This window comes from Lethenteron reissneri, chromosome 18, assembly GCF_015708825.2.
Source record: "Lethenteron reissneri isolate LAM-NWPU_2019-01 chromosome 18, ASM1570882v1, whole genome shotgun sequence".
Lineage (NCBI taxonomy): Eukaryota > Metazoa > Chordata > Hyperoartia > Petromyzontiformes > Petromyzontidae > Lethenteron > Lethenteron reissneri.
Genome location: NC_083796.1, coordinates 7165070 through 7177121, shown reverse-complemented (window position 1 = coordinate 7177121; position 12052 = coordinate 7165070). Strand labels below are relative to the sequence as shown.

The 12052-nt window shown below is 44.9% G+C and overlaps 1 protein-coding gene across 1 annotated transcript in view; it reads right to left on the bottom strand.

Annotated features, from left to right (window-relative positions):
• Positions 1-732: 732 nt before the first annotated feature.
• ARL15 (ADP ribosylation factor like GTPase 15) overlaps positions 733-12052 on the bottom strand; it is a 31478-nt gene continuing 20158 nt past the window's right edge. Inside the window, exon 5 of the mRNA XM_061553611.1 lies at positions 733-7996. Within this exon, the coding sequence (XP_061409595.1) occupies positions 7832-7996 (165 nt within the window). The 3' untranslated portion in view covers positions 733-7831. The remainder of the gene's footprint in view (positions 7997-12052) is intronic.

Genomic DNA, 12052 nt, shown 5'->3' with positions numbered 1-12052 from the left:
CGTAGGTATTAAATAAAATTAATCGTAAATTATTGTATGCCTACGTGACTTTACCGAAAGAACCAAAGAGTGCACATTGAAGTACCCGACTCAAAGCGAATAAATCAGCAAACGAGCAAAAAACTAAAAGTGCATGAAGTCAACACCTTTGCCTACTTTCAAGACCGAAAAGTTTTACAAATGTTTCTTAATTAAATCGCGTCTGTGTCCGCCGATTTGTGTGGGACGTAACCCTAGCAGCAGCGGTGGGGGAAAATAGTGCTGTGGCACTTGCGAGCAATGCAGCTAAGATGTCCATATGCCCCCCCACTACCCCCCTGTTGTGTGCACGCATCAAGGTGCAAAGCCTAAATAAATGTCGCTCTGACCGCAGGACACCGCCACAAAATCAAACGCAGGCTTCCGCTCGTGCACGTTAAGATATTTAAGCTGGGTAATGACTTCAAAAATACACCGCAGTGGCAATAACTTGAGTAAATGCATCCAATGACCAGGTTGTCGCCCCCATTAGTTTCTCTTCCAATTGCTTTGAGATATATGGAGAGAGAGAGAAAAAAAACACACAGCGGCAATGTTTATGGCAAGGAACGTTGCACACAAACTCATGAGGATCTGTGCTGCGTGCGTGCGTGCTCACTGCAATGCACCAGCTCGCCGATATACATTATCGTATTCGAGCGACGTAATTGAGTGTAAAAATGTAATTTGTGCAAATATTGAAACGTGCATATGTATTGTTTAAAAGAAATAATTAAAATTGGCACCGACAAAACAAAGTCCACATTTAGTTAATAAAGCGCTGCTACATGTGCTTTCTGGCTCACTCCCCGATATATTGGCATACTGCAACAATTACCGTCATGTGAGCTGGGAGGTCTGAATGAGAGCAGAACACCCAAACCCGTGCGTGCACCGCGGGGCCTACAGGCAGCTGCCAGTCTGCGGAGAAGCAGTAAATTATCCCTGTGCAAAGACGGAGGCCACATGGAGAGAACAAACAGGATTAAAACACCCAATGCCAAACAAAGCCACCAACTCTCTCGTAGCTTCACAATTAGTCACTGTGGGATATACATCGACATATGGCAGTCAAAAAGTTTTGAGAATTAGCAATGAAGATGCGAATTTTAAGCGGTTGCGTTGTGACCTAACACGAGGTCTCCTTTATGCACGAAGGGTATGTAATATTGAAGTGTGCTGCTGTATGGGGTGACTATTAAGAATGAGTGCACTATTTTGCATATCCTAACAGAAAGCTTCAACAGCCCCACATATCGACACACAATACCGCATCTGCAATGAGATGATGGTTATAAGTTGCCAAAATAAATCAAGGAAAATAGAGTAGACAATGTTAATGCCGTATTGCAAGTTTAAGAAACAATTATCATAAATATATAACGTAAAGAAATTGTAAGTCTGTTCATAATTAAGGATGCACTGTTGTATGAATGCAGCTCAAAGTATTATTAATGCAGGCCAACCTGCTATTGATTGCCATTCACTCAATATTAATACTTCCAAAGCAGTAATGCTGGTATTGCTGAAATTATTCAATAAAAAGTGGTTTTCATTACCCACCAACCTCCCAAAAATCCACCCCAGTTATTTAAATCAATTACGCTTCCAAAAGTAAAACACATTACATTGTTTCACATCAGGTGCAATGCGGCAGAAATTGAGCCTGAACCCTGCAAAAGTTGGTTTGAGAGCAAGTCAAATAAGGACAAGAGGCAGTCACCTAGACGATTGTTCAGGGTGGAATTCAACGGCGTGCCACATTCATGCACCTACAAAAGATTTTGTAAACGTTTAAAGCTACCACATGAAAAATGAGTCATAGCAGTTGGACCCCACAGCCTCAAGTAATTACAGCTCTTTTTTAGAAGCGGGATGTCACGAGAGGTTGGAGCTCTCATCAGTGTTAAGGACAACTGGCATTAGCATTACCAATAATGTTTCAGTCTGCTGCAAAAGGAAATGGGTTGAAACATGCTTTCATTCACGGAGGCAGAGACATGCTTTTATGTCATTTACATCGTTCAAACTTTTATTAAGTACTGCCTTGCTGTAGGGATAAAAGGTCTTATGGCACAAAAATATAACCCAATATAAACAATTATACACCGCTATACTATGAAGAATTTATCAACGTGGCTTGTAAGGAAATTAGATTAGTGCACCCCGCTCGCTAATATGAACGTATGCCCCTCAATTTTATTTTAAATGAGATCTATTTTAACCCCACGTTTTATCGCTACAATTTTCTCGAATGCATTTTTCTCACTTAAAGTTATTTGTGCTCTTGCAACGCATTCAATGCGTGTGAAAAGAAGAAAAAAATCGGAAAAGTGGAGCTCTCTAAATTTTGCATGGCGATAAAAAAAAATATGAAAAGCAGGTTTTGCCAGAATAGGTTCACATCAGGTCACGCCACGAGAAACTGCTGTGGATATGATAGAACTGCAGGCACATCCCAAGCTGACGTGATATATGTAGATGTTTTTGCCTGTGAACGCTATCTTTTCTTTGTTTTGTGTTAAACAGATTTATTAAAAATTCCCTGAAAACTGGTACGGTGGAATATTTATAATTCATCTGCAAGCGCACAGCATTCGTCCAAAAGAAGTAACTATGCATTTGACTAAGAAGTAGACGTCTATTGGAGTTGCCTCACCTCAACTCTTGTAATCCAGAAGTGTATAGTGTGAATTGTCTTCAAGGCAAAATTACTCAAACAGCAGTTTCAATTTCTCTGAAGATAGTAAATGGCTGTTATACCAAACAATAATTACGTTTCTAAAAAATAAGTTAAAAAAAATCAGACCCAATGGATCGTGTTTATGTATATTCAGTAACAACACAGATCCAAGGTGTTCTGAGCAAGCTCATGAAGAGCACTGTCTTTTAAACATTACAAAACAAATAGTACAATTAGGTTCCCATTTTGCACACAATTAATTTGACGCTGTGCAGATTCTAAGACATCCGCTGGGCAGACGATCACTGCCGTGCAGAACACTGCACATTACGTGAAGCAGCCTGACATTTTGCTCAAGCCAAAATGTTTAGTGGCACAAATTGCAATGCTGCTTTTAGAAGTATAGAGCTATGTAACGTCACGCATGGAACCTCCTTGGCTTTGTACTGTGAGCCAGACAAAAATAAAAGGTACTTTTACTAACATATACAACATATTAAGCGTGTACAATATATAAATGTACGTGGTCAGCACTTAGAAAATTTGTACGATTTTAACCGCACCAAGATACACTGTTTTTTTTATTACCATTTCTAGCAAATGTTACTTTTGTCCAAAAACATGCGCAGCTCATTTGTTTACGCAGCAGAATGGAGGGTTTGGATTAGGTAACAATAAGGTTCTTTTTTGAAAGCATAACTTTCATGTGTAGCTGTTGTGATTAAACATGACAGCGAGGCAATTCTGACTTTCTATGCAATACATGCATGTCTGAAACACAATACTGCCCGAGAGGTACCTTTACAATGTCGTTTCCCACACAGGGCATGTGCAGTTAGAATAAAACTAAATCCTGCAATTTCAAATAAATACTAAAAAAACCTGTCTTTTAAAATCAGTGTAAAACTATATATATTCAAAAAAAATGTTTTGTTGTTGTTTATGAGAGTGTTTGCAAGGTCCCAACTTGTGTTATTTAACACAAGAACGATGCACATATATATGCACAAAGCCCCATTGTTAAAAACAATCAAAGTAGCTGGAAATAGATGAAAATAAATTAGACATGCCGCAAAAGCTCAAGTTTTCAATGCTGGGTCTTTAGTATTGTCATTAAATTAGAGCAACACATGTGGAAAAAAGTTAAGAGATTGGCAATCTCAAGCCCGATATGATCCCATAAACAATCAGTAATATTATCAGGCCTGCAATAATTGATGAATACATTAAAATTGATTATGTTAATAATCAATTACAACTATAATTGGTCGATATCAGTCCTCGGGCACCAAAGGGAATGAGTAATTGTCCTTGTCTGTCTGTCCGCCCATTGCCATGGCATCTATTGAGCCATTTCACCAATCTTGGTCAAATGTTAAGAGATGTTCCCAGACCACAATAGCTCATAGTATTGATTTTTGTGTTACTTTAAAAGGTCAAAGGTAAGGTCACAGCCATCAAAAAACAGTTGCTGTATGTTCGTGCCCAAATGATCGGCGCCCCAGGTTCATGTTATATTGCTTTGATTGAGTTCAGTTGGAGGTGCAAATGTCAGTGCTGGAAGGTCAATGCCGTAATGTTGCATCACCACAATCCCCACGCGCAAAGCAGATGATTGAGGTGTTTGATATCTGCTACGTGGACGTGTCTGTATTAGTGTAGCACGGGCAGCCGAGTTCGCAGCAGCCCTTTTTAAACGCTGTACTCCATTTCACGCCACCAATTCTCCCCCCCCCCCGTGCAGATTTACGCGACTACCGAAGAACAGATGCGTGCAACGTGCTTTATCTATTTTAAATCTGAACACAGATCAGTAGACATGGGAGTTCGGAGGATGGAGTAAGGGGGGGGGGGAGAGACACCGCAAATGTCATTTGAGAACCACTGCTTCACAGCAGAGATTATGTTCATATACCTCTGAGTGTATGTACATATACCTCTGAGTGTATGTACATGCGCAATTTTTTTTTGTCAATCCACAGTTGAAGGAGTATTGCCTCGCATGTGCGTGTCCTCACGGGCCATTTAACCAAATTTCACCCAGCTAGTCAGTGCCGCCTGGAGGTATGGAGCATAGATGTGAATGCATAGAAGTACTGTACAATAATATAATGTGCTGCACTGCCATCACCCCACAAGCCTTTTGGCAACCTGTTGGTGCATGGTGGTCATCCATCCAAGCACTATCCAGACACCAACCTGCTTAGCTTCCGATACCTGATGAGGTGGAGCGCATTCAGCGATTTGGTCAGAGACGTCAAGTATATACTGCACATAAAACGCGATTTAAATGTTGCTGTTTAGGATGGAGTTTAATGCTTAAGGGGCTGTTTTAATTCCCCGTCCCTGTACAATTGACCAAGTCGTTAAATAACTTTAGTAACAAGTTAACAAGAATTAACATAAACCAACAATCAAAATGTGTCTAGAACTTATTTGGCACCGTATGTAGCCAACCGTGCTATCAGAGGTGCGATATCAAATACTCCAACATGGTATGTGCTGTCTGATAATACTCCTACATAACCACATTGGGGAGTTGTTGTTTTTGTTACACATGCAAAACAAATACGTTAAAGAAAAAATGTTAAACTTTATAGAAGCCATTGTCAATGCAGTACACCTTTTAAATTAACATGCTGACGAAATTACAGAACAAAAATCACCATTTAGTCACACTTGGGTAGTTCACACTTAGGTTTAGCATGTTTCTTGTAACCGTGGTATGAAAGTTCGGCATGTGGTTGACCCCGATCTGAAGAACACTTGCTTACTCAATATTAGCATCACTCACACCGTCGCTTGCTTTCTGCCAGGTTGCGGTGATGAAAGACTTTGCGGGCAACTACACCAAATGGAATTTCGTTTGCTCGCAGTTGCAATGCTGTTTTTCTTCACAGATGCGTCGACACGCTCGGTTTCCTCTCCCCCGCCCTCTCTTTCTTCCCCTTCAGAAGAATCCCATGAGGTAGAGGGCTGTGGAGTTAGCCGGTAAGACTCACACTGGAACAGACGGGCAGGTGCAAGTGGCCATAGTTGCTGAGAGTGTGAAGAGCGGCAGAGAATGTGGACGAGGAACTGGGTTTGGTGTCTGAAGAGAGCATCCAGCAACATCAGTGCGACTGCTGCATGGGGCATTGCCAACAGCTGCAGCAGCCAGGTAGTACCATAAACAAGTAAACCCGTAAAAACAAAGTTTTTCACTCTAAATCCTTTATATGCGTGGCGGCTAGAGTCCTCTCGTCCTCTGGCTTGAGATGGCTGCAATTGGTAATTAAATATTTAATTTGTTTTCCCTAAACAGTGTAAAATTTTGGACAAAAATTTTTCACGAAAATTAATTGTCACACACAACGAGTCTGTGTGGAAAATGTCAGCTCGATTGGATCACGAGAAGTGGGTTAAAAAACGACCGAAAGATTTGCACGGTCGTAAGCAAGCAAGCAAGCACGCAAGCAAGCGAACTTAATATAAAGGATTTAAAAAGCCCATTTACCTGCATTCGCAACTTTCATCGAGGACCACATTGAGCACTTTTGAATATATGACCACAGTTTCACTTACAAGTCCTGAACTTCATCCCATATCTTGACAACCTTTAAACAATACCACAGTTGAATCCACCTTTAGTCATTTCAGATTTACAATGACAAGCATTCATTTAAACTGGCATGAATACTTATTTCGCCGAACAGATTTCTAAATAAACGTTTACCATTTCAGAAAATGTGCGAGGTGTGTAATATGTATTTGCTTGTGTCTTTTACTTTTCAGATGTAAAAATAATAACTGGCTTAAAATTAATGTGTGTGCACAACGCATCATGAATCCACAAAATGTTAAGAGTCAGAAATGACAAAGTGTATGTTATTTTAAATAATATTAATAATACAGAAATAAATCAGCACAGTACCACAAAGTTTCCAACTTTTCAACATTGTACGTTTCTTCATCCAGAGATTAATTTCTAGCAAGTTCCCCTAACAGCGTGACAACACCCCCCCCCAACCCCCCTGCCGTCTTTTTGGATTCACCCCCTCTAAATGCAGCAGCCCACCTGGTACCAGACAATGCGAACATCTGCGCTGCAAATTGAGTGTAAAACACCAATGTCAACGGCGGCTCCATTCCCTCGTGGGAGGCGCGCGCGCCTGTGCTGGCCCTTACAAGCGTGCTCCAGCATGCTGGTATGCACAGGTGCTTTCACAGTTATTGTTACAATATTTCACGAGTGAACAAAGAGCACTAATTGGGGGCAATTGAGGACTCCGATAATTAAGGATGCATGGGCGCATACCAACGCTCAACTAGTGCACTGTAACGCACAGGCTGGCTACGCTGTCTGCATAGAATTGGGCCTCATTAACAATTACAGAGCCCTGTGAGCTGCAGTGATGGGAGCAGACAAGGAGGGGGGGTGTTGAGCAAGTCTGGAAGCTATACATGAAGATCCCACTAGTAGAAAAACCTACAAAAATATAAAAGACGTTTCGAAGACGAAAAAATCCGACCACTATAGTTGGAATCCACCAAATAATAGCCCGTCAATCTAAGTGCTGTTATGTACACTGCACGCACACATATTCGCCAACATGGCAAACGGTCAATTTTACCCCAAGTCCACACAAAGACCAGAGGAGATTTGTTGCAATTTTAGGTTTCAGTCCAAGGCAGCTGCAGTCATTTCAAAAAATGTAGCAGGGCAATTGAAAGTGCCCTCTGAACTGCCGATGAAGTAATCTTCTGGAAGGAAAAAGCACTTCTTGTGGTCGTTTATCGTGTTGGTTTGCGGTTTTCTGAGTGCCACCATCGTCTCAAGGCCCCCATGCATGGATGAATAGTTCAAGAAGCGGTGTGACGAGGCCTCAACATACATTGTGATGTCTATGCACACCTCATAAAATCGCCAGCTTGCGGAGGCTCATCAGTCAAAGCAGTCCTGGGTATCCTCGAAAGATTCCGGCTCTCCGCCTATGCTGCCCTGTGCCTTTTCACTTGGGAAAAGAAAATATATGGGCAGCCCAAGCAGTTATTCCCATCGGTAGATCCCAACAAGAGTAATCACTTTGTCCTTGAGCCCTCGAGACCAAAAACTGTACGATATGCAATGCTAAAGAAGTGATAGTGGCATCATATCCTGCCCGTGATGAGGGCGCCATGAAGCTGTTCTTCTTCCAAGAGCTGGAGGAACTGACAGACGCCTTCTCTGACAGCTTCCAAGTCCTCAAACGAACACGGATGCAGGATCCACTTCTTTCCTTTAGCAAGAGGCTCCAACTCCAGGTACTTCTTGATCTGCATCAGAGAATAAAAGGCATGTGTGTGTGTGTGTTAATTGCTGCATTCCGATTTTTTTTAGATGCTTGCAATTAAAAGTTTCATTGTTAAGTAGCAAAAATTATCCCTGAGAAACTATAGTGTATTTTTTTGTACATATTTATTGCTTGAAAGAAATTTAGCAATGATGGAAATTCGGAAGTATGCCGTATATAAAGCACTGTTGCTAAAAAAACAAACACTATTTTTACAAAACAAATACAATTACATCATGCGTATTATTTTAGAGCACCTGCGTGTTGGGAAAATTGAGAACCCTTGATGAGCATAATGTTTTCATTGGATATTTAGCAGAAATTGGTTGCAAGAAGCACGCGCAACCAATGTGCGTAAAGTTACAATCCAATTAATAGCCGCGCAAATACATTAGACCTTCAATCAGCAATTTGCTTTTCGCAGCTGTTGTTGAATCGTTTTCAGCCTCAGTTTCACCAAGTGCAAAATTACTTCAAGTAACTTGAGAGCGTATTTCCAGACTTTCGAACATTTCACACCACATCCGATACACGTGCTGCGTGCAAATGCGTGCTCGCGAAACATTAACGCATACAACAACGGGGGGAATATAACACTATGAGACCTCTCCTTTACCAGTGGCAAAATATAGTAGTAGGTTTTTACCCTTTCAACTGGTACAAAAACTGACACCTTTATACAAGGTATCATGTTTGCAATAACCATAACACAAGCAGTCAAAATGCAAAAAAAAGAAACAACTCTGATGATGATAATGATATGCAGTCCTTGAAGTTGATTGGTCCACACCCGAGACAGCTTTTCTTAGAACCTAGTCTCCATTGGTGTTGGACCAGATGACGCCAAAAGGCGTATAACTCGAAGACAGCGCACTATCAGAGTATTGAGAGCTCGGGGTAAGCATTTACACTATGAGGGGAAACTACAAAGAAGAGCATTCAACAATGGCGGTCAGCCCACAAGGGAGTGTGTTGTGAGCACACAGCCTCAACAGTTGGATACGCATCAGGGCGGTATAACCCTGGATGCTGTACAAAACTTTTAACATTCAAATATCGTTTTATCGATTCTGACGCAAAATCCTCATGCCGATGTTGCTGCCAGGATTGAGCCAATTTGCCAAAGAACAGGATGCAAACAGAAAAAAAAAACTTTTGTTTTGAAAAGTCTGAACTTGTAATTGAATGAGGGGGGGAGTGGAGCGAGGCGCTCAGCGGGTAAACGAAAGTCAAATTGACCTACGCAAAGGAAATGCAATTTAAAATATGCATTCCCTACAAGTGTGTAAATGTCGAGGCACAATTAACCTGATTTTTTTCACCTGCACAAGTACTTCGCAATTAACTTCCTATGAGTGAACCAATCAATGGAGAATGTTTTTGTAACCGTTCAGGTATTAATTACGCAGGTGTGACGCACAGGCTACAAAACAAGACCGTTGCGAATTGGCACTTTTAATGAAGACGGTTTGTTTTGTTACCGTGGTTTCATGGGAGCATCGAGCTACAGCTTGGCGTGCACCGAAGAAACAGCGGAAAAGGCGGATTCGGTGGCCACAACGGCGTGAGAGCGGCGCGCACGCACGCACACAGGCCCTGTGCAGGCACGCACACAGGCCCTGCGCACGCACGCACACAGGCCATGCGCACGCACGCACACAGGCCATGCGCACGCACGCACACAGGCCCTGCGCACGCACACAGGCCATGCGCACGCACGCACACAGGCCCTGCGCACGCACGCACACAGGCCATGCGCACGCACGCACACAGGCCATGCGCACGCACGCACACAGGCCATGCGCACGCACGCACACAGGCCCTGCGCACGCACGCACACAGGCCATGCGCACGCACGCACACAGGCCATGCGCACGCACGCACACAGGCCCTGCGCACGCACGCACACAGGCCCTGTGCACGCACGCACACAGGCCATGCGCACGCACGCACACAGGCCATGCGCACGCACGCACACAGGCCCTGCGCACGCACGCACACAGGCCCTGTGCACGCACGCACACAGGCCATGCGCACGCACGCACACAGGCCCTGCGCACGCACGCACACAGGCCCTGTGCACGCACGCACACAGGCCCTTTGCACGCACGCACACAGGCCATGTGCACGCACGCACACAGGCCATGTGCACGCACGCACACAGGCCATGCGCACGCACGCACACAGGCCATGTGCACGCACGCACACAGGCCATGCGCACGCACGCACACAGGCCATGCGCACGCACGCACACAGGCCATGCGCACGCACGCACACAGGCCATGCGCACGCACGCACACAGGCCATGCGCACGCACGCACACAGGCCATGTGCACGCACGCACACAGGCCATGCGCACGCACGCACACAGGCCATGCGCACGCACGCACACAGGCCCTGCGCACGCACGCACACAGGCCATGCGCACGCACGCACACAGGCCATGCGCACGCACGCACACAGGCCATGCGCACGCACGCACACAGGCCCTGTGCACGCACACAGGCCATGCGCACGCACACAGGCCCTGCGCACGCACGCACACAGGCCCTGTGCACGCACGCACACAGGCCATGCGCACGCACGCACACAGGCCCTGCGCACGCACGCACACAGGCCATGCGCACGCACGCACACAGGCAATGCGCACGCACGCACACAGGCCATGCGCACGCACGCACACAGGCCCTGCGCACGCACGCACACAGGCCCTGCGCACGCACGCACACAGGCCATGCGCACGCACACAGGCCATGCGCACGCACGCACGCACACAGGCCCTGCGCACGCACACAGGCCATGCGCACGCACGCACGCACGCACACAGGCCCTGCGCACGCACGCACACAGGCCCTGCGCAATGGCAGGCGGCCGGGGGATGGGGGGCCCACTCGCCATGTGTCAGCTGTCCAATTGATAACTGCCACCCAGCCAGACATGCGCTTCACCAGACTGTGCAAACAGCTTCTAGACCATCCAATGAACTGCGCACCAGCGAGCCATCTGATTATGTAAAACTCTATCACTTATTGGCCAAAGCATCCGTGTGCAAGAAGCCACTTACTGACAGACACACACACATTGTTCGTACGCCATATTGAGTCCGGCATATACTCTCCCATTTTTAAACACCGATAGGCACACAGCTACAGCTACCTGTGCTGAAATTGCAAATATGATCATGCAAATCACGACCAAGTTAGCCCCTGGAGGCAGACACGAGCAAAAACTATTTTGCCGAGAGCCGTGTAAATGTACGGATGTTTCAGTTTCTTCGCGAGTGTAAACCTGCAAAAACGCAGGGTTTGTTAAAAGGTGTTAATAATACAGTCTTTGGCACGTTGTTCATTACGAAGTGTCGGCAAATTAATTTTCCCAAAAAAAAAACCTCGCGTTAAGATTAGGCTCAAGAAAGTAGAAGGCAGAAGGGATTGAGAGCCCGGGGGGGGGGGGGGTAGTGGTGGAAATAAAACAAAGAGGAGCAGGTGCAGGTCAGCGCAAGGACACGCACCCATCAATACTCGTCTTCATGCACACACGCCGCACTAAACTGTCTCATTTCAGGCAATGAGCCGTCTTCCCCGCCCGTGTAATAACCTCCAGCCTAATTATAACGTCTGCCCATCTGGTGTCTGCAATCCTCCTGCTGGCATATATGCCACGCCTAGCACAACACAGCTCTCCCCAAAGTTGTTGATCTCATCCCCCAATAATCATAATTGAAAGCCTTCATCGTGACAAGTTGCCAATTCATTTAATGTACTGGGAATGGTGCCAAGCAACGCCGCAATACAGACACTGTCTGAACAACTTGCTCTGCTATCTTTCCGAATTGTGCATGCAATGCGTTACAATAGATATTTCACTCAGCCACGCAGCTTTTTTTCAATGCAGGCTATATAGGTATATGAGGTAATTTACCACCATTACTGCACAATTGACTAGCACAGGAACAACATATTAACACTGGAATAAAAGAAGTATATACGGGTAAACATTTGTCATCAAAGTTCGATAAATTATTACGGCTAAGACCGAC